We start from the raw sequence: 21,530 nt of genomic DNA on the forward strand, positions 1-21,530 counted from the left end.
CGGAGGGGCAGAGAGAGATGGCAGAGGTCACGTGGGTCGAGTTGGCAGACAGCCAGGGAATCTGGATGTAGCCAGACCACACGTCCGCTTTGCACCTTTTTCTGCAAATATAACTGAATTTAAATGGCACATGACAGTTTAGATCCACCAAGATAGGACTTTCACGGGAGAGATTTTCACTCGGGATCTTTGATACTTTTTTACCAGACACGATTTCAGGAACTCTGACCTGGTTTGGTTCTCCTTCCTGCAGCAGCCCCACCCCCCTCTCCATCACTGTTGAAGAGCCCAGCAGCCCCGGGACAGATTCCTTCCACATCAGGAAGCAGAAATGTCTTTAAACAGTTGGAAGGATCCCACACTGAGCTTGATGGAGCAGCTTTGCCACTTTCCGGCATGTGTTGGATGATGGAGGAGCAGCCAGCCCAGCCCCACAGCCTCACATCATCACGTGACATCACATTAGGCCAGAGCATGTTCACAAACACAGAGAGGAGGAGGACGTGAATCTGAAAGTCTGCATAAACCATGCGTATCCGCAAATACGCCCGTGCCTCCACTTGGCTATTTCTGCCCCACCACAGACGGAGGGAAAGTGTTTTCCACTTCAACTAGGAGAGCAGTCAGCCTTGCTACCTCCCTTTTCTGTAGCATAAAGTGTAATGATGTTAATTCCATAGGCATCTCAAGTTATCACTGCAGGGAAAAGCAAGGAAGCTGGGAAGGCAAAGACCATATAAAGTAGCATATCAAAAAAGTAAAATTAAAAAAAATTTTTTAATTCTACCTCTTCTATTTTCTCTCAGATGAGTGGGAGAAACATCTTTTGGATCTTTCTTTTCAATAGATATGAAAAGTAGAGTCCGTGATGCATTTCCTGGGTCCCCCAAATCACATGATCCCCATATAAAAGCCCAAGGCTACGATGAATGACACTGACACATCACTCCCTGCCCTGCCAGAAATGCAGATTGCTCAAACCAGAGGGCCTCACATCGTTCTTTCTACAGAACAGGGTGGTCTGACCTGCAGGCAAGGGAAGCAGGTGACCTACAAATGTTCCTCTGAATTCCACGGCAGTCACGTGCCAGAAATATGCAGTGAATCATTTTCCTGTCTCAAGTTCAGGAATATTTTTCCTTGCCAAAACCAAGATTCTGGGGGAGCCTGGCAGAAGCAGCTGGCTGTGCTGCAGCTTCAGACTTGGATCAGCTGACACTCCCCAGGCTTGACCCTAGTGCCAGCACAGGCGGTGCCCAGCCTCACACCATCAGACTTGGGCTGAAACCCTCCTGACCGCCAAAGGCCATGCTGCCAGCCCTGCCCCAAATGAAGGAGGCTTCTGTTTGAGGAGTATGGCACGAGCAGGTCAGTCTCTGTACCAAATACCTTTTTCTTCCGCTCAGCTGCTCGACGATGGTAACACACCCCCACTGAGTTCAATAGCCCCTTAAAATCCATTGGCCAAGACTAACCAAAGTTGCACACATCCACCTCCCTCAGAGAGACTACTGCCTTCCTTCATCTAAAAGAACTCACACGCCCCTGCCCTGGGAACTTCTTAGCCGCCTCGATTTTCTACCACTTTGTCAGGTGTCTTCCCCAGCCCATCCCACCTCCACCTTAGGACACAGACGCTACCCCTAAAGCATCCCTGACCACCTGGAGGGGCACAGCAGCTCCCAGGACACCTGCCCCGGGGCCGGGAGAGGCATGTCCAGGCTCCATCAGCTCGAGACCCATCTGAGTTTCCTCATTTGCTGAACAGGGATGTTAGCTGTTCTCTCAGGGCTGTGGTGTGGCTCAAACAAGACAGTGTGAGATAACTCTGTACAAAGTGTGAGCTTTTGTTATTATTTAGCACCTAGGCATTTCCCAGAACTAGACAATCGCTCCTTTAGAAAGCAGCGAATTCTGTCACCGGGCTGCTCCTGCGACGCTGCGTTCACACCTGACCCTCATGCCTCCTACCCACTGACCTCGGGCCACCACCCAGAGCGCCCAAAAGAAGTCTGCAGCCCCTGCCACAGAGCAGTTCACTGTGAAGCCACACATCAGGCGGAGGTGCCTCTGGGTTTTCCTAAGCAACACCTGACCGCTTCTCCACCAGTCCTTGGCTCCCAGGGCTTTAAACCCCTCGCCACCCTGGCTGCCTTCTTTTGGGCGATGGTTGCTTCACCTGCACCACACACCCCGAGGCCCCAGTGCAGAGCCGTACCTGGGAGGCTCAACTCACGCTGCCCACGACCTGCACGGACTTTTCAGGATGCAGCTTAAGGTTATGCTAACCTTTAAGCAGTTCTGTTGGCGCCTAATGACGTGATGCTCTTTGCACTTCTCCCCTCCCAGATCTTTCCCGTGAAGCAGTGAACGCCAAGGCCTTGGCCACTGAATCACAGGACTTCGCGCTTTGATTTCACATCTCAGGTTTGGATCGGTGCTCTAACCTGCTGAGATCGTCTTAAATCAGTCCATCCCATTTAAAACAGTGGATAAGGGTTCCTTCTGCATTGTCATCCACATCATATGCAAAACTAAACAGAACAAGGAAACCGAGTGCTGTGGCCTTTCTTTAGAGCTGCACTGTCCAGCTTGGCAGGCGGAGCAACACGAGGCTACTAAACGCTTGAACTGTGCCTGGTCCAACCTGAGATGTGCCATACATGTCAATACACACCAGGTTTCAAAGACTTAGGACAAAGAAGTAAGGTAAAGTATCCCAATGATTTTTTTTTTACATTGATCACATGTTGAAATAATACTTTAAAGGGATGTATTTAGATATATTGGGTTAAACTATACTATAATTTCACCTGTTCCTTTTTAGATTTTTTTAATATGGTACCAGAAAATGTTAAATTATGTGGCTTACATTGTATTTCCATGGGATGGCAAACTGCCCTAAAAGTCCTCCTCCAAGACAGCATCACTACCCAGCACTCTTCTTTCAATATGGTTTATCTGTTCTGAACCGTCCCCCATCTCCTGATTCACGTTTCACAATCTTATTCATGCAGATATTCTGGGGGAGTTACGCCAAATGCTTCCATCTGTATATTCCATGTACTTTCACGTCACGGCAACCTTTTTGAAGAAAGAGAGACAGACTCCCGCTGACTCTTGGCTGGGCCCAGCAGGCAGCCCGCGATGGCTTTGGCAGGTCACTGCTTCCCTTGCTCTATTCAAAGGTCAACTTCTGTAGACATGGCTCCCCTGCTGGAATAAGGGGATGAACATAAACCAAGCACATGCCTCTCTCTCAGTGCGGGAGCGGAGGAACCCAGCAATAAAGGACCTCTATTTAATTTGGATCCTGAGACCAGAATAAGAGCTCAATAACGTTTGCTAAATGTGTGGGTGAATGAACAATTTGCTGTGGTGTCGGAGCCTTTAGTTAGGATCTTCATCTAGATGACCACTCATGTCCAGGCCTTGATTTACCCTGGACAACAGGCTGCCTTCAAAAGAGCACAGGTTTGATGTCCGCGGAATCTGAAACCACATCATGGCTCTGCCTCCTGCCAGTTCTATGACCCGGGTTATGTCACCTGACTTCTGGGCTTGTTCCTTTACCACCGCTTAACACTGTAGGTGTTTGTGGGATTCATTACTAAAGAACTGCTTGGCCACTGCTAGGCCACGGTGCCACACCCAGCTCAGCCTACTCCTGTCTCCAGGCCACCCAAGGGTGCCACAGAACGTGGGAGCATGTGCGGGACAGAAGGTGCTCCAGCTCCTGTCGCCAGTGACTGGCACTGCCCTGGCCATATATTTTCTTAAGTCTTTAGCAAACGTCTTTGAACCTTGCAGTTTGAGAGACGGGGTCGAGTTTCAGGCTCCAATCAGTACACTAAAGGCCTCGCTCCGTCATTCTTCCATTTTCATTTTCACTATCCTCATTTTTCTCCTCTTTCTTTGACATTAGCGCTTCGCTGCCATTAACAAACATTTTTCTATTGGAAGCTATGAAAAAGCTTGCTCTTTAACCAGTGAGAAGAGCGACAGGCAGAATGTTCTGGACCTGCCCATCAATACCCTCTCTTGAAGCCTGCACCCACTGGAGCTGTGTGCCCAGGAAGCCCATCTGCATCCTGTCACCTGCCTCTGGATTGGATCACAGGTCAGCACCAGCCCAGAGAGAAATCATCACACAGCAATGTGAACGAAGAGAACCAGAGCTGAAAGATACGGTTTCAAGCCGTGGAGCTGTACAGCCTTGCGAAGCTGGGGACAGAAGCAGTTGCAGGCTAAGCCAGAGCCCAGGCAAGCAGACGTTATGAGGGAACAGAAACCAAGAGCCAAAACGCAATGAAAGAAGCAGAGACAGGAGACGGCACAGTCTCTGAGACAGACACAGACAGACGAGAACAGCTGCCCCAGCTCCCCATTTCCTATAAAGCCTGACCTTCCTGTCTCTGGTTCCATCGAAGTCCTCTGTTGTACACTAATAATCTCTATTCGTTTTTGAGCTTTTGTGAGTTTCTGCACCTGTAATCAAACACACTTCCAGGTGCACCTCCGTGTGTTCTTCCCAAGCACCTCTCTTCCCCGTTGCGACCCCGAGACAAAAACAAACACCGGCACCAGCCAGAACCTGGGCCGGGGAGGTGTTGCTTTGCTTTGACCACACACTCTTTGCAAAACCACCACGCAGGAACCTCTACCCACCCTGACGGCTATTTCTCAAGAAGGAAAAGTTTATTGGATACACTTGTAGGCGGCAAAAGTCTAACAATGAGAATGAACTACAGGCCCACCCGTTTAGAAGATGAGCAGGTAAAACAAATTCACTGATTATATACAATCATTAAAAAAGAGCAGGGTGGTGGAAAAGAAGGAAAAACTGCCAGCAGCCTTCCAGAAGGTTAGTAACAGAGGATATCTGCAGGCACCTTCCCGCCCAGTCCCCACTGCGCCCCGCGCTCCCTGGGGGTTGTTGCCGCCGCTGCAGACGAAAAGCAGATGGAGAAGGGAGGCTCCGGCGGCTCCTGGGGCCGCTGGTTGGTCCTGCTCTGCCCGCAGCCGGACCTGGAGAAGGAAGCGCCCCGGCGACTCGGCATGCACCATGCCTCTCGTTAAAAAGCCCCAAGGACAAGGTCGTCAGCATTTCCTAATACGGTCGTGGGAAGAGTCAGGGAAACACAACTTCGAGGGAAGAAACGGCCTTCCCTGCGGTCTGCACACAAGTCCAGAGCCAGTGTCGTCCTAGACGAGCCCCCGAGGCTGGGCGGAGTACCGGGACCAGCGTGTCCGCTCGGGCTCCGAGCCTTGCGCGGGAAGCCAGCCCCCGACCCCCGTCAGCAGAGGAAGGGCGCCCACAAAGGGACAGACGCAGTTCTGAGTTGCTTGTAAGAAAAAGGGAGCCCTCCTGAGTTTACTTAAATAAGAGAGAGATCTTGGTGCATCCAAAGTGTTTCTATAAAAATGCGCTCAATGTCAGATAAAAGTTGCACATTCTCCTGGTGACGCCGTCAAATGTCCACTGAACTGAGAAGACAGAGAATTTAAATGAAGCCACTCCGAGGACCTGTCCCCGAAGGCGACGCGCACAGGCCCCTCCAGGACCCGAGCGGAGCGCGCGGGAAGCGGTGGCCCTGGAGGCGCGCGCTCTCCACCCCGGCGATGCGATGCGATGCGCGGTGCGGGCAGCGATGCGGGCGGCGGCGGCAGCCGGTCAGTCGCGGTGGCGGCGCCAGGTCCCCGCCCGCTCGCACTCCGCGGCGGCGGCCGCAGGAGAGCGCGGGGGCGACTCCGGGGACGCAGAGGGCTCCGGGGCAGGGGGCTCCGGGGCAGCGGGCTCCGGGGCAGCGGGCTCCAGGCCGGGCCGGCTGCCGTCCGCGCCGAGCTTGCTGCCGAAGATCTGGCCCTCCTTATCTAGAGCCGTGTTCTGAGAAGAGATCAGGAGACAGTTAGCCCGCCGCCTCGGTCCCGGCACCGCGAGCAGGGCGCGCAGAGCATGCACGGCGGGAACAGTAGAGGAGAAGTAACGCCCGGCTGCCCCCGACGGCGGCCCACGGGCCAGCCCGTCCCCGGTGCCGCGGCCTCTGCTCCTACTGCCCTGGACGCGGCCTGGGCAGATCCTCCCCGGCTCCGGCTCCCAGCTGCCTGGGTTCGGGGCGCTTCTCCCCATGCCCCTGAGCCCAGAAGAGTCCTGGACAAGAAGCAAACCCCATAAGAATGCGAGGTCCCTGACAGCTAACTCTTCTAAAGAAGGTTCCCCGTCAGGGATTCGAAGAGTACTCACAGGTCATCTATAGTAAGTACCTCCCACCCCTGCATCACACCGGTGCCCCATAACCTATGGAAGCCCTGGGAATCGATGGCGCTGCATTACCCATCGTTCCATCCTCCACCATCTCCTCCCTGCTCTTCTCTTCTTTGTGCAGGTGTCTTATCCTGTCACACCCCCAAGGGCTTTAACCTGCTCCCCTGCTCCAGGGGCGCAGAAGTCGTCTTACCTCCTGACCCTAGCCTGGGAGGTTGGCCCTGACCTGCCTTCCTCCTCCTCTGAGTGGGCTTGCGGACTTCTGCTCGGCCAGGCAGGCCGGGCCAGCAGCCCTCTCACTGGGTTTTCCAAACGTGCGGAGCTTTCGGTTCTCAGGCACCTTTAGCTACAAGGCACGTGGACCAGAAGTCCTTTTGTGGTCTAACGACCTTAAGGGGGAAATGCACCACTGATTCTTCCAGTACTCTTGCTGGAAGGAAAAAAAAGTCTGGAGAAAATATGAACAATGGGGCTTCCTAGGACAGACTTGGGCGGCTGCCTTTGGGGCACTTGGTGTCAACTGGAAGACAGGTGTTCTCCACAGGCCCTTCCCAGCTCGGGCTGAACGCTCAGGGATTGCCAAGGACAATTTCCGTTACCTGGAGAAGAGGTAACTGTGGACAAGCCAAATCAGAAACTCAGCATCGCTCTTTAACAAGCTTCCAAGCTCCCAGTATGAGCAGAGGCCAGGCCACCCCTCAGTGAAAACACTGAAAGCGGGGAGAGGTGGCATTCACTTTTTTCTACCATAAAACTTCCCCTGGGTAGAAGAAAGTAACAGTCCCGCAGTTATTTCTCCTCTTCCCTTCCCGTCAAGAAGACGCATGTGTGCAGCGGAAGGAAGCACTGCTGTGCAGTTAGTACATACCATCGCCTGGGACCTAGTCAGAGGAAAGCAATGCAGGCGGCGTGAGAGGCAAGAGGGGCAAGGAGAGAAGCGGGGACAGAAACTAGACTTACTTTCAACAGAAGCAACACAGTCGAAACAGTTTTGTCTATCTTAAGCCCAAATCCTTCCCAGCTTCCCCCCCGAAAGAAGCATAATCCCCGAGTGGGGAAGCACTCTTTTTGAATCCATCCTTTCTCCAGTCAGCTACAAGGCTACAAAATGCAGCGAGAAGGGGTTTCTTATCATTCCCTTTCCCACCACGAGATGGCCTCTTCTGGGCGAGGTGGTGAGCCCCCTCTGCAGGTGCACGGTCCTTTCTTAAGCATCTAAGGATAAGCCAGAGTAAATGCAAGTGCATTCAGAAACCACAGGCCCATCTTAAACCAAAATCCTATCCAATCGTGTTCTCCTATCCCAAAGCCTAGCTGACCCTACACTGTCTTACTGCTAAAAATGCATCTTTGGAAATGTATTTGCAGAAAGAGAACAAAAGCCTTCACAAAGGTCCCCATCTTATGCTCTCATTCACAAAAAGATGCTTTTTCACCTAAGTGAAAAACAGCCTTTAGCAGGAGAACGACTGGAGTTCTCCTCCCGTGCACTCGCCAGCTTTTGGTCTGGGAAGGAAGGCAACGTGGCAAGGCGAGAAGTTTTAAGTAAAGTTTCCAAGGCTGCGTTTGGCTGAAACGGGTGTCAGTAGGTACAGGAGACCTGCACCCATGAGGAGCTGAGAGCTGGATGCTGGTGTCAAAGTCCAAGAGAAGCATGCAGATTGAAGAGGGGTGACAATTAGAGGCGGCTCTGATGAAGCATAGCATGTTGAATACCAGAATTCTGCTCCGGGGTCCCCAGAGTCTCAACGGGGTACAGAGTGAAACTCTGAAGTGTCTCTCAAACTGTCAAATCAAACTGTCAAACAAAATGCAGACAACAGCATCAACTTGACTTTCTTGCACCGTTATTTACCATTCCTACCCTATTATTTTCTCACCAGAGCCTCAGGCTCCAATCCTTTGGGGGGCGTGGGGGGCCAAGGCAGAGAGAACACTAGGGGTGGCAGCGGAGAGCAAGGTTCCGTCTGGGAGCGACACAGCCGTTCCTGAGGGCTCCGCCTCGGAACATTTATGCCCTGTTTCCACTGCTATTTGTATCTGTAGGAAACCACATGAGCCTCACATACCCCAGTTATGAGAACATATAAATACCAGGGAGACTCATTTGTGAATAATGATTTTTAAGAAAACACTTGAAACTGTTCCCAAGGGCAAGACACAAAGACGCACAGTACTGGTGAAGAGAGCTAGGCAGACGACACAGAAGCCTTGCAAGCTGCCCGGACGCAACCACACCAGGTCCTCGGTCGGGGAAGGATGAGTATGACATCCCTGCGGAGGCCTGCTCACCGCTGTTCTGGGGGACAAGCCAGAATTCACAGGCCAGCTTTTTGGCCATGGAGAACTGGTACCCCCAGAGGCAGGCTCTACTGATTCCCCCGTAGGCAGTGAGCATGATGACGTCGTCAGCACCTCCCCAGAGCTAACGAGCTGTGGAGTTGTGTACGGAATGCGGGGTTAGATGGAACCCTACCAACATGCCCAAGATGACACTGAACACACACGGGAACACACAACTTTCACAATCACCGCTGGAATCACAATAAAGCATTGTTCGTTCACACAAACATCCGGTTAAAGCTCAGGAGTTTGAAATTTAACAGTTGAAATCCATCAGCAAATGGAAAAATGCCATTTGTAAACCGTGAGATGTAGTTTCTGTCTGAGAGAACCTAAACGTCCTTAACCAGAACAGAGCCTATACTGGGCCAAAAGGCAGAAGGGCTGATCATTCCAGAACCTTGGTGGGCCACAGGCCTTGGGCCATCCATTCCCATCTGGGCCGTGAGTTGACAGGTGACCCAGGGAATGAGGGGGGAGCTGCCGTAAGCCCTGCGCGCATTTTTAAATTTTAAATTTTTTAAATTTTAAATTTTTGTAAATTTCCCCAGAAGCTGCCTAACAACGCAGCCGGAGGCAGGGCGGTGACCCCTTACCCCAGCCGGCAGCCTTGCTCTCACGGGTGAACCGCCTGAGAACTTTCTCATGCTCAGTCAAGATGGTTCTTTGCAAAGGGTTTAAGCTGACACTCCGTGACAACTCTGACTTTCTCAGGCTCTCTGCAGAACACTGCTGAGATGCCAGGAAAACCACAGCTCAAGAGGCCTTCCCGCTCTTTCGGCCCGGAGTCCATCATCACCCCCACTCGCGAGTCCGGCAGCACATCAGCCTGCAAGCCTGGCCTGGGGACTGGAGCGGGGAGCGCCGCCACCCACCCCGGGGGAGGAGGACGGTGCAGAGGTGCCAGGACGGTGGTGGAGGCTCCAGGAGCAGCCCGCCTCCCCGCACTCACGAGGGGGCGGGGCTTCTCTCTGCCTCTGTCTGGACCCGGGTCCTCGCTGGGAAGCTTCCGAGGCTACGATGCGCCCTGAGAATAAGCAACTGTTTTCCTCCCAGTCGCTAGGACATCGAGCCTTTGCAGAGGGTGAGGGCCTGTCCTGAGGTCAGGGTGACGGAGCTGTCCGGCTCCACAGATCCCCTCAGTACTGGGGTGGCCAAGACCCAGCTCAGGCCCCCGCCTCTGGAGAAAGCCAGACTCCCGGCTGCGGCTCCCTGATCCTGTGCGCGGGACGGAGATCACGCCGAGGATCCGTGCTCTACACACGGCACCGGAGCAGGTGCGGACACGCCGGGGGCCAGTTTCACGGCCCCACTTGGGCGAGGACTTGGGTCTGGACAGCTGGTGGGAGGGTGCGCGCCACGCTTCTGGCTCAGTTTTATTTTTTCTGCCTTCTTCTCCCATTTGCTGAACTTACTTTCATGCTACTTCACTTACTTTAATGCCACTTTTCATCTGCTGTGTTTGTGGATTTAGGTAAGCTGCCTTTTTAAAAACATTTTGGAAGAAGGAAGATTTGAAAAAATATGGGGATCACTGTTAACTGACTTCTCATAAAATTTTACCAACCCTGAAAAAACTAATACATTTTTTTCATTCTTCTGAACTTTTAAAAGACACAAAACACTGACTTTTTAAAATGGAATTTGCTTAACTCTGGCTGTTTCTTATCCCAAGTTCCAAAGAATCATTCAAAGCTCAAATAATCTATTTCTGAGGCCCTGAGTAGTCAGGGAGTCACTTCCTTTTGCTGTAAGTCCCACCTGGGCTTGGGAACCGCTCTCTAGACGGGAAAGCAGAGATGAGACAGAAGTAGCTGCCTGGAGGCCACCAAGCCCAGGAGAAGAGGCTGGGACGCCCCGGGCCAGGCGCCCATCAGCCTGGCCTTGCTGGGACCTGCGCAACCTCTGATCCCAGGACCTAAGGCCTGGGAGCTGGCCAAAGGGTGCCCTTCACGTGCCAAGCCATTCCTGAAGTGGAGAAGAACACGACAGCGCCCACGGCCGCGTGAGGGAAGCGCCTGGCGGCTGACTTGATAAGATTCGATGTCGGCCCGAGCAGTGAGCCAGACGCTGCAGCTGCCCAAGAGCAGAACCACCCGTTCTACTTACCATGATAACGGAGACCCCGGTGGTGGTGCTGTTCTGTTTGGGGAGCGCGTTATTAAAGTGCTGTTTGAGTTTACCTGTTACTTCAGCCTGCATATTATTCTCCTGGGAGGCATCGTCCTACAGGAAAGAATCAAATACACTGCCTTTGATTCTCACGTCTATGTTGTCTCTTCCTCAGCAGTCACACACCAGCCCGTCACCACCACCATCTCCTCCTAAATGGGCCCATCTGAGCCACAAGGTCGGGGGAACCATCTAAGTGAAGTAATTAGAAATGATTACCATTATTCACCAGTCCCCTGCCCTCGGAAAGACCCTCTGCCATTCACCTCCCTCCTTAGGTCTGAAGGGGGCCGAGGAGAGGGCAGAGGTCCCAGTGGCACAAGGACATTCTACAGGGTTCTGAGACCCTTTCCCCGCAGCACAAATGCCACCTAATTTAGTATAGAGCCCTCCCACGGAAACATCAAAATTCATGAACAGTTTATCATTTTAATCAAGAATGCAGGTAGCTGTTAGTCCTGATCGCTCATTTAAAAAATATGGCATCTCAGCTACTTGGCCCAAGAGCCAAGTCACTTAGCAGGACCCAGAGAGTTTGAACGGAAAGGTCGGGACATGTGGGACAGTGGGTGGCAGAGGTGCCTGGGGAGCCAAAGTCAGCAAAAGCCCCTGAATTAACGTCACTGTCCCGGAGCCTCCAGGACTGAGGGGGACGCAGCCTCTCCTGCTGTTGCCATTTCGTGGATCGTGTTTACCACGAGCCCAGAGCCACCGCCCAAGCTCAGAGAAATTCCAGGCAACGTCACACATCCTCTGCCTATCTCTGGCAGGACCGCATCCCGGCCACGCCGCCTGCAGCAGGAGTGCTCCTGGGACCACGTGCCATGAAGACAGAGACCAGGGTCTGACACAGGCTCATCTCTGGGCAAATCCTAAAAACTCTCAAACCCCAGGATGACAGAAAAAGCTCCTTAGAGAGCATCCTGGCCAAACCCTTCTTCTCACAGACAAGGAAACTGAGGCCCAGGAAGGGACAGTGACGTGCCAGGTCACTCACAGGGCGGGATCCTGGTGCCAACCGCTTTCTCCCAGAGAAGTGCCTTCATGCTACTTGCTCATTAGAGAAAACAGACATTTAATCCTCCACGGAACTTGGATGCGGAACTTTGCCTGCGCAAAAGCCCTGGTGAGGAAGCACGCTGTTGGCCACAGGACACAGAGATGTCGGTTCCCCGGGGACGTGGGTACTTACTGATACCCAGGGGTGACTCAGGATCTGTCCCGCAGTGCACCGCGCTTCAACGTTTACCTGAAGCATTTGACTGATTAATTCCTGGAAAGAAATAAAGAAGGTGATAGAGCAGGCGACAGGGGGTAATTCCAGCATCAACACAGAAATCTTGAGTTTGCACCAAGTACTTCAAAGAACAGCCAACACAGCTGCTCAGCCATTTGAATGCAAAAGCTATTATCACCTCCACTGCCCGTGCCTAGGAGGCAATTACGCAGACACAGCTGCCTCCTGTCAGCGGCACTGAGAGAGGAAGAGGTCTCTCCCGAATCTACATTAAACCCAAGATGTTCTCTCCTAAGAGTTCCAGCCATTGTCATCATTCCACAGCGCAGAACTGAAGTGCTGCTCCTTTTGGCAATTCAGCAGGTCTCACAAATCCACCCCTATAGTCTGACGGGTGTCCGTAACACATTTCTTGAATAAATGAAAGAACAAACGTTTAGGGCTTAGAGGAGCACAGGAGGATGGTAGTGGCAAACTGGGACGACAGCCAGTCCAGCTTTCAGAATTTGGTTAAGCATTTCAGAGACCACACTGAGGAAGGAACTTAATGAAGAACCACACATTAAAAGTCAAGACAGGGGCTTCCCTGGTGGCGCAGTGGTTGAGAGTCCGCCTGCTGATGCAGGGGACACGGGTTCGTGCCCCGGTCCGGGAGGATCCCACATGCCGCGGAGCGGCTGGGCCCGTGAGCCATGGCCGCTGAGCCTGCACGTCCGGAGCCTGTGCTCCGCAACGGGAGAGGCCACAACAGTGAGAGGCCCACGTACCACAAAAAAAAGAAAAAAAAAAGTCAAGACAGACACGGAGCTCAACACCAAGAGCTGCTACAGCCCCACACAATGGGTGAGGACCCTCAACACGACGCAACCCCTAGAAACGGGCCTGGATGGGTACCTTGGCTGAGTCTGTGATGTTGTCCCAGTAGGGGGCCGGAAACTCTAGCTTCCCAGCCAAGATCTGGTCGAAGAGATCTTCCTGGAGATTGTTCTCACTAAGTCAGTGATGGAGAAACAGAGAAAGAGTCAGAGTCACCATACAGTTTTTAACAAAATGCTCATGGGAAGGCGGGGGAGGAGTCCAGTCTCTCTGGCTTGGGCATTTCATAGCTCAGCTGTGGATCTCAACTGCATTTGGGATGACACTCTCTCCCTTTTAGACAAAGAACCGAAGAACATTTCCGGCCTGGGAATCACAGAGAAAGAGGGAGGTGTGTGTGTGTGTGTGTGGGGAGAGGTGGGGAGAGATGGGGAGAGATGCGGGGGGGGGGGGGGGGGAGGTGGAGGGAGGGGGGAGGGAAAGAGAGGATGAGGGAGAGGGGGAGAGGGGGGAGGGAGAGAGGGGGAAGAGAGGGAGCGGGGAGAGAGAAGAGACAAAGATGCAAGAACTTTGTTCAGTAGGTACAGGGTTTCAACGTGGAAAGACGAAGATGTTCCGGAGATGGACGGTAGTGATGGTTGTACAACATTGTAAATGTACTTAATACCACCTAACCCTTAAAACTATACACTTAAAAATGGTTTAAATGATAAATTTTACGTTACATATATTTTTCCACGATAAAAAAAGACTCAAGAAAAAAATGGCATCCACAAATGATGTAAATCCTCATTTCAGCAAAAAAACAAGCTCAGCACCGGCCCTCAGTCTCTCGTGGTAGTAAGAGGGGAAAAGCAGCACATTTGAGTCAGATCTCCTTGTCCTTCCTCTTTCTACTCTTCCAAGAAAACAGCCAAAGATCAGTGAAGTAGCCAACATATGAAAACATCACAAGGAGTTCAGAATCTGGATAAACATTCATGACACAATGTGCTCCCCGCTTTGGAACTTGCCTTTCATTGAAGCTCAGTCGGAGACAAAGAGCCCATCCAAGGACATCGACTAGAGAACTGCACGGTTGAGGCAAACCCACCTCGCCACCCCTGGGTGAACATACCTCCCCACCCTGTGCCTACCTGCCCCCCCCCCCCCCCAAGGTGCATCTGCAGACACAGCTGGTGCCTACAGGATAAATGATGACTTGACTTTTTATGGCTGGCGCCATGGAAACACTGCTGGGAAAAATTCAGGAAGCTGGGCGTCCGCTACCTCCCAGAAAACTGCATCTCCACGGCCACAGAGCCCCTCCCCTCGGCGGGCACGTCAACGGCCAGAGTGAGAGCACAGTCACTGGCTTTCTAGGCCACCACGAAGCCCTAGGGGAAAACTCAGGATGCACTGCTGGGGTCAAGATCAAACTCCAGGAGCGAAGTGCCGTCTCACTCGGCAAGGGTGCAGCTTTCCTCCCGGAGCTCCCGACAGGCTCCCTGCAGCCTACTTACTCCTCAGGGTGCTCACGTGGGACCCTGCCCAGTCTTCTGGACAGGAGGCTGCTCATGCTACCAGCCCTCCAGGGTCTGCAAGGGCAAGTGTGGTGTCCCTAGAAATACATCGCTCCGGGGAGTGTCCAGCGACAAATCTGGGGGCTGTGTGATGAGATGGCTGCCTCGTTCCTGTTCTAGGAAAAAAAGAGTAGAGTTTGTGGGCCGGTGAACATTCATGACCTCTAACCAAGCCCAGTGGAATCGACACCGCTGGTCCATGACGTCTGGGTCACGCAGCACACAGAGCAGCACAAGTCAGGCCAGATCACCGGACGAGGCAAAAGATGCCCCCACCCACCTCGCTCTCCTAAAAAGTGATATTCTTGGAGTGAGCACAGACTCTTTCTAGGTGTCTAAATATTTTCTCTCCTTTTCACTGTTACTTCTCTACTGATTTAATTCAGCTCAACTCTCCTTCAAAATGAGTAAAGGATGAAAAAAAAAATGAGTAAAGGATGCATCTAAGAACACAATGGGATTTTACAGAAATCTTTAGAAAATTGGAGGACCCCAGGAGACAATGTTAGAGGGAGACAGAAAAAAGTCAGCCATTTCCAGAATTTGTTCTTTTTAGCCATTCCTCTCTATGACTGCACTCATCTCCTTTTTGGTATTTTCCTGGAACCTCAACTAGCTTATGTTATTTTAATATCTATGGCTTTTATTTTGTTAACAAACAGCTAAAACATTGGGGGTGTGTCTGCAGGATTTAGGTCCTTGGCAAAACAGCCTAAGTCAACAACAAAACCCCAGGATCCTGGCAATTAGAATGGCACCCTCAGGACCCGTGCTGTGAACTGCAAGAGCTTTGGGAATTTCGGGCTGCCCTCACAGAGCAGAGCTGAAGAGAATTGATCCTTCTTAGTAGTCACATAATAAAAGCCTCTCTGATTAAATCTTCCCTGGATTCATTAACACATTTACACTGTACAATCTGGCTGAGATGCTTCAGGCACTTTTTAATGCTTAAATAGTACAGTGCTGTAAGTATGAAAATGCCCATTAAGAAAAACTTTGAAAACAGCAAAAGAGTCTGTGTACACTCTTTCCAATGCCAAGTCATTAAAGGTCGGACGAGGTAACCTGAAAAAATGTTGTAAGCTATTTCACAAATGATGTGCAAACATTTGACTTCAAGGGGGGTATGTATGTGTGTGTCTTTAAAAGAAACATCAAATACCTCAGCATAGTCAGGCAAGTATTACTTGTCAGTGGCCCTAAGAACAGACTTGCTTAGGCAATAACTAAACTTCTAGTTGCCTCTGAAAAACCAACATCCTTCTCAGTAGCAATGAATCTGGTGTTGAAAAGACTGGAGGGAAAATATATGTCAGCCCAAGACTAAAGCCCGAAAACCCTAAAAGAAGAATGAGAGATGCTACAGTGAAAGAAGCTGAAACTGTCAATTCCAAGGAACAATTTTAATTAAAAAGCTTTGGGTGAAAATCATCTTTTGTAGAAGACAAATATTTTGAGATATCTGTTTGAAGGACTTTATTTTAGGTACAAATTTAAGTAGATAATCTGTCTTATACCATAGTCATTTATCATTCTTTAAAGGACCACTTCCATAATTTATATATATATGATATATAAAATATATAAAAATAAATATATTTTATATTATAGAAGGTTATAAAATCTATCCAGAATGTCTCTGTACGCTGTGAAGATGTTTCTGTAACTCGTATTTAACATAACAGATTCTCTTTCATCACAACACGGTATGAAAGAGGGAAAACATTTTCAAAAATAAGCTATCTAGAGTTGTAGGACCAGCTTCTGAATATAACATCTAAGGCAGCAGCTTTCAGAATGTAGTTTTACTGCTTTTGATTAGCCAGACTTATCCCAAGATCCCGCAAAGCTGCTGCTGTCCATTGGATAACAAGTCACAATAGATACATGTTGTTCGATCTGAGTCTCACTTTTGTTAAAAAGTAAAAAGCAAAGTCAAAGAAAAAACTCCCAGGCTGCGCTGGCAAGTGGCAACACTAGAGGGAGTTGTGAGCCCACATTCCTCTACAACTGATCCCTGATACCCTTTTCCAACTGCTCTTAACTTGGGTTAACCAAGGAGGGAAACTCTACTGTAAGTGGTCCTAGAATTACTTGCTATCAAAACCCACTACCCTAGGGGCTTCCCTGGTGGCGCAGTGGTTGAGAGTCCACCTGCCGATGCAGGGGACGCGGGTTCATGCCCCGGTCCGGGAAGATCCCACATGCCGCAGAGCAGCTGGGTCCATGAGCCACGGCCGCTGAGCATGCGCGTCCGGAGCCTGTGCTCCGCAACAGGTGAGGCCACAGCAGTGAGAGGCCCGCGTAACCGCAAAAAAAAAAAACAAACCACTTGACTACTTCCCAAAACAAGTCATCACTGAAACCAGCCAGGGCACAGTGTGACTGTAAAAATAGCCACAAATGATCCCCCTCCATGTACACACTTAACCTTCTCCCACATTTACCCCAGGCTTAGCTATTTGATTTCGTTTGGTCAACGGGACATCAATGAAGAAATGTGCGGCAAGCAGAGACTTGGAAAGTGCTCTGGCTGCTTTGGGATATCCTGTATCCACCATCATGTGAAGCCCATGCTAGCCCACCGGACGCTGAAAGGCACATGGCCAAGTCATATCTGTTTCCCAGCTGACACTGAGCCAACTACCAGGCATATGAGTGAGGCTACACTGGACCTCACGCCCCCACTGAGCCAGCCCAGAGCAGAAGAACTGCTCAATGGACTCACAGAATGATTTCCACCCCTGCCTTTAGGGGAAGTTTGTTATTCAGCAAAAGCTGATACGTCCAGTAATCCTACAGTCTGTATAACCCACCTGAGCAATGATCTTGATGGAAAACCATGATGTTGATGGCCAGATGGAAAGAACTTTCCACCTACAGAAACGTAACCCATGCCACAAGGACAAGGTCCCACGCAAATGTCATATCTTTCACGAAACCTTTTGTGATTTCTAGCCCCCAACTTAGCATGACCTCATATGCTCAGTTATTCTGATTGATCAACATTCTCGTGATGTATCTACACCAGAAGGCTCTCACAAGTAGAGACGGACATCTCTGTCATTCTTGTGTTTAGTGTCAGCCAAAAAAAAAAAAAACCTGTTCAACTCAATTAAAAATTGATCATTTAAAAAAGATAAACCTTTCAACTTTGAAAGCTTTCACAATAAAATGCGGGGTGGGGGGGGGTAATGGAATAAACTTATTTTTCACTTACTGACCGAATACTACAATGTAAACGCTATGGCCTCAGAGAATATGTTTTGTTCACCACTCGATTCCCAGCACTTAGAATAGTACCTGGCCCACAGGAGCTACTCTACAAAGAGTTGTAAAATGAACAAAGAAGGGATTAAAAGGAAAAGAGCATTCAAGAAAACTCAGAGGAAAATCAAACATGCACCATTAGATGAACTTCTGCTTCAAAGTGTTCATTTGCTCCAAAGAGGGAGACAGAACTGATCAAAAGAGATGCTGTGTCAAAGCCCCACACGCCCCCTAGTCATGGACTGCTGGGTGCGAGTGCACTCTGTGGACCCCAGCACACACCCAAACACCATGTGTGGCCACCAGGCGAGGTGCAGGGTCACCAAGGGTCAATCTGCTGTTCCCAGTTCTGTTTATGCCAAAAGTATTTGTAATTCTACTTAATATTATGTGAACGGACAAAATAAATTTAAAAAGAAAGAATTCCCTGTTTCTACAAGAACTAGGTCGAATGCTTTGCAAAGTGAGTTGTTTAAAAACTGCTGTTGAGGGCTTCCCTGGTGGCGCAGTGGTTGAGAGTCCGCCTGCCGATGCAGGGGACACGGGTTTGTGCCCCAGTCCGGGAAGATCCCACGTGCCACGGAGCGGCTGGGCCCATGAGCCATGGCCGCTGAGCCTGCGCGTCCGGAGCCTGTGCTCCACAACGGGAGAGGCCACAGCAGTGAGAGGCCCGAGTACTGCCAAAAAAAAAAACTGCTGTTGAGGGGGCTTCCCTGGTTGCACAGTGGTTAAGAATTCGCCTGCCAATGCAGGGGAAACGGGTTCGAGCCCTGGTCCGGGAAGATCCCACATGCCACAGAGCAAATAAGCCCATGCGCCGCAACTACTGAGCCTGCGCTCTAGAGGCCGTGAGCCACAATTACTGAGCCAGTGCTCCTAGAGCCCGTGCTCCGCAACAAGAGAAGCCACCTCAGTGAGAAACCTGCTCACGGCAACAAAAAGTAGCCCCCACTCTCAACAACTAGAGAAAGCATGTGCGTAGCAACAAAGACCCAACACAGCCAAAAATAAATAAATAAATAAATTTATTAAAAAAAAACCAAACCAAAAAACTGCTGTCGAATTAAGTAGAAAAGACAACTCTTAAGAACTAGAAAAAGGCTTACCTGGAAGGATCAGATTGCTTCACAAGGATCTTTAAATCTATTCCTCTTGAAAAAGACTGAGAATGGAAATCATAGACACTGGACTATGGGTGTGTTTTACGGAAGAATGACCGCAGGAAACTCAGGGGACCAAACACAAAGCAAAGGCCTTGGCCTCACATCAAAAGTGTGGACAAGGAATATACATTAATAGGTTGTAAATTAAGATAAAAAAGTGAAAGGTATGTTTGTGTAATTTTTAACTGACATTTTTATTGAGCAGTTTCTGGTCCTGATTGCCAGAAGTAGAATGTCTGCTTCCTGATCAAAGGGAGAGGGTTTACAATTCAAATATTGTCATTCAAAGAGCCACTGACCTTCGGAAGGGTGGGAATCCACAGAGCAGTATGTACGTGATCACGCCAGCTGCCCAAATGTCCACCTTCAGGCCATAGCTGGGGAAACAAAGTGGGTGGGAGGAGAGAAACAGTGATACTACTCCCAGGAACCCTGCACATTACTGGAGTACTTGCCTTTGTTTGTTAGGGAAAAAAGGCCTTTTGGTACCAAACTGCTCATTTCATGTAGAGGAATGAATTACCCTCTGGACAAAATGTGTCTGCTCTTCTCCCAACCTCACCACCATCTTGGGGACTCCAAGACTGGCCTTGGGACAGAAGTCCAGGCCTAGGGCTCTTGGAACTAGGAGCACAAACTCAAGCTCCTGGGATCAAAATCATGGTGCAGGTAACAGTCTCTCCTGCCCTCCACATTCCCAAGAGGCATGTGAATACACAGCAGGAGTAGCAGCAAAATATACCCTTTCCCAAAGTTAAAGCACTAACCCAAACCCCCAGGAGGCATACCCGGTTTCAGCAATGATTTCTGGGGCCACATAAGTCGGGGTGCCACAGACTGTGTATAAAGGGCCTTCTACCACAGTGGCCAGCCCGAAGTCTCCCAGTTTCAAAGACTTGGTCCCATCAGGATATTCACACACCTGGAACAGAAACCAGCCAATAATCAGAAGTCTTTTTTTTTTTTTTTTTCCTCAGTGATTGCAAGGGGTGGGGGGCCTTTGGAATTAGGCAGAAAGGACACAGATACATTTACTAACAAATCAAAAGAAATCTCTCCTTGTGATATTAACGGCATGGTTTATCTTTGTTGCTTCTTAAAGCTCTAATTTTTCTTTTTAGAGATTTTGCATGATTGTGTGAAATAGGAAAAAGACAATATTTCTACCTTTGCAAAACGTTCCTTACCTAGGAGTATAATGAACATGTCTGCATGCTGAGGAGTGCAGGTGGCTGCTTACCTGGTTGGCTCGAGAGCCCTCTAAGACTTCTGTTGTGTGTTTCCTGAGCGCTGGCGGGGAGGGGGGATGTGAGAGCCTCAGAAATGTTTATGAAGTGTCCACTGAAGCGCTAGGTGGTCTCCAACTTGCATGTTTAGTTTAGAAAATAAAATTAGAACTTGTTCTCTAGACAATGATGAATATAAATATTACATAGGGGAGAACCCTGGAAATTTAGAAAGAAAATGACTTTGGGGATCAGACAGCCTGAGCTTGCATAACCAACCACTCCACCCATTTTCTGGTGATGTGACCTTTGAAAGTCTCTCACTCGCCCTGGGCAGGATTCTTCATCTGTGAAATGGGAGGACAGGGGTCCTTGGCTCACGGGGTTGGTGTGAGCATGAAATGAGATGAAGTACAGATCAGGGCTTAATGAATGTTCCTTCCTTTCCTAGAAGGAGTGGCTGATTAGATCAGGTAAATCATCATCTTGGAAAAGGTTTAACAATGCTGATGAACATGTAACAACTTTTCTAGAAAGCACTGCAACCATATGTAAATTTCTTAATATCCTTCATAACCTCTGATCCTGTAAATCTACTTCTAAGAACCTGCTCTGAGGCAACAGAGATGGACCGAAAGGTTATACACAAGAATGCCAATATCAGAATTCATCTGTTTTTAAAAACTGGAAGCAACATAAATGGCCAACAGGGTAATGACTTAATAAATCATGGTAACTCCAATAAAGATGTTGAAAAAAAAAACCAAACAGACAAAAAAATAACCAAAAAAAAATAAATCATGGTAAATCCCTACAATGAAATATTATACAGTCACTAATAAGCACATTTCAAATAAATTATTAATCATGGGAAATATTTACTATATTACATAAAATTTTTTTAAATATTCAGAATTATATATATACTGTAACACCCCAAAATGTTGTTTATCTCTAGGTGGTAGCATTACAGGTTACTTTAATTTTCTTCTTTATACTTTTCAGTAGTTTCCAAAATGTTTACAATGAAAGTTACATTTTAAATGGATTGTTTTAGAAGCAAATGAGTGTGTGTGAGAACAAAACTGAGATTTGACTGTGGGATCTTGAACAAGCTGTCCATTTGCCTCTTGGACGTCCATTCTGAAAACACTCAATTTCAGAGGATAACTACAAAAACCTAACCTGTACTCACGTCATACCTTTCCTCTACTTTTACATTTTAAACATATTTTGTTTGTGTTTCCTTGTATTATTCTACCATGAACTGAATCAGATTTTCATCTAAACCACTACTTACTAAAGGAAGTGAAAAATTTAGCAAATTATGTTTTTTCAAGATAAGCATGTTTACAACATCATCCATTAGTCTGCTACTTAATGAGGGGGATGATTTATAAACTCCTCAATAAAAAGACATCAAGAACCTCCGGCCTTCCTCATGCCAATGACCCCACCACCTTAATAGGCATTTTT

General features: G+C 49.3%; 1 protein-coding gene across 6 annotated transcripts in view; it reads right to left on the minus strand.

Moving 5' to 3' along the window:
• Positions 1-299: 299 nt before the first annotated feature.
• Positions 300-21,530, minus strand: part of DCLK2 (doublecortin like kinase 2) — a 157,619-nt gene continuing 136,388 nt past the window's right edge. For 4 of the 6 annotated variants that reach the window (XM_022599727.3, XM_022599726.3, XM_022599725.3 and 1 more), the window contains 6 exons: positions 19,617-19,750; positions 19,128-19,205; positions 12,912-13,008; positions 11,973-12,053; positions 10,718-10,834; positions 300-5,887 (listed from right to left, as the gene is read on the minus strand). In XM_022599727.3, the coding sequence (XP_022455435.1) occupies positions 5,675-5,887; positions 10,718-10,834; positions 11,973-12,053; positions 12,912-13,008; positions 19,128-19,205; positions 19,617-19,750 (720 nt within the window). In that variant the 3' untranslated portion in view covers positions 300-5,674. Of the gene's footprint in view, positions 5,888-6,144; positions 10,835-11,972; positions 12,054-12,911; positions 13,009-19,127; positions 19,206-19,616; positions 19,751-21,530 lie in introns of those variants that run through there. The other 2 variants (XM_089911303.1, XM_089911302.1) reach the window with 1 other exon arrangement.

The sequence above is a fragment of the Delphinapterus leucas genome, chromosome 5 (genome assembly GCF_059928025.1).
Source record: "Delphinapterus leucas isolate spDelLeu-1000000601 "Yukka" chromosome 5, BTC_Dleu_Yukka2, whole genome shotgun sequence".
In the NCBI taxonomy this organism is placed as follows: domain Eukaryota; kingdom Metazoa; phylum Chordata; class Mammalia; order Artiodactyla; family Monodontidae; genus Delphinapterus; species Delphinapterus leucas.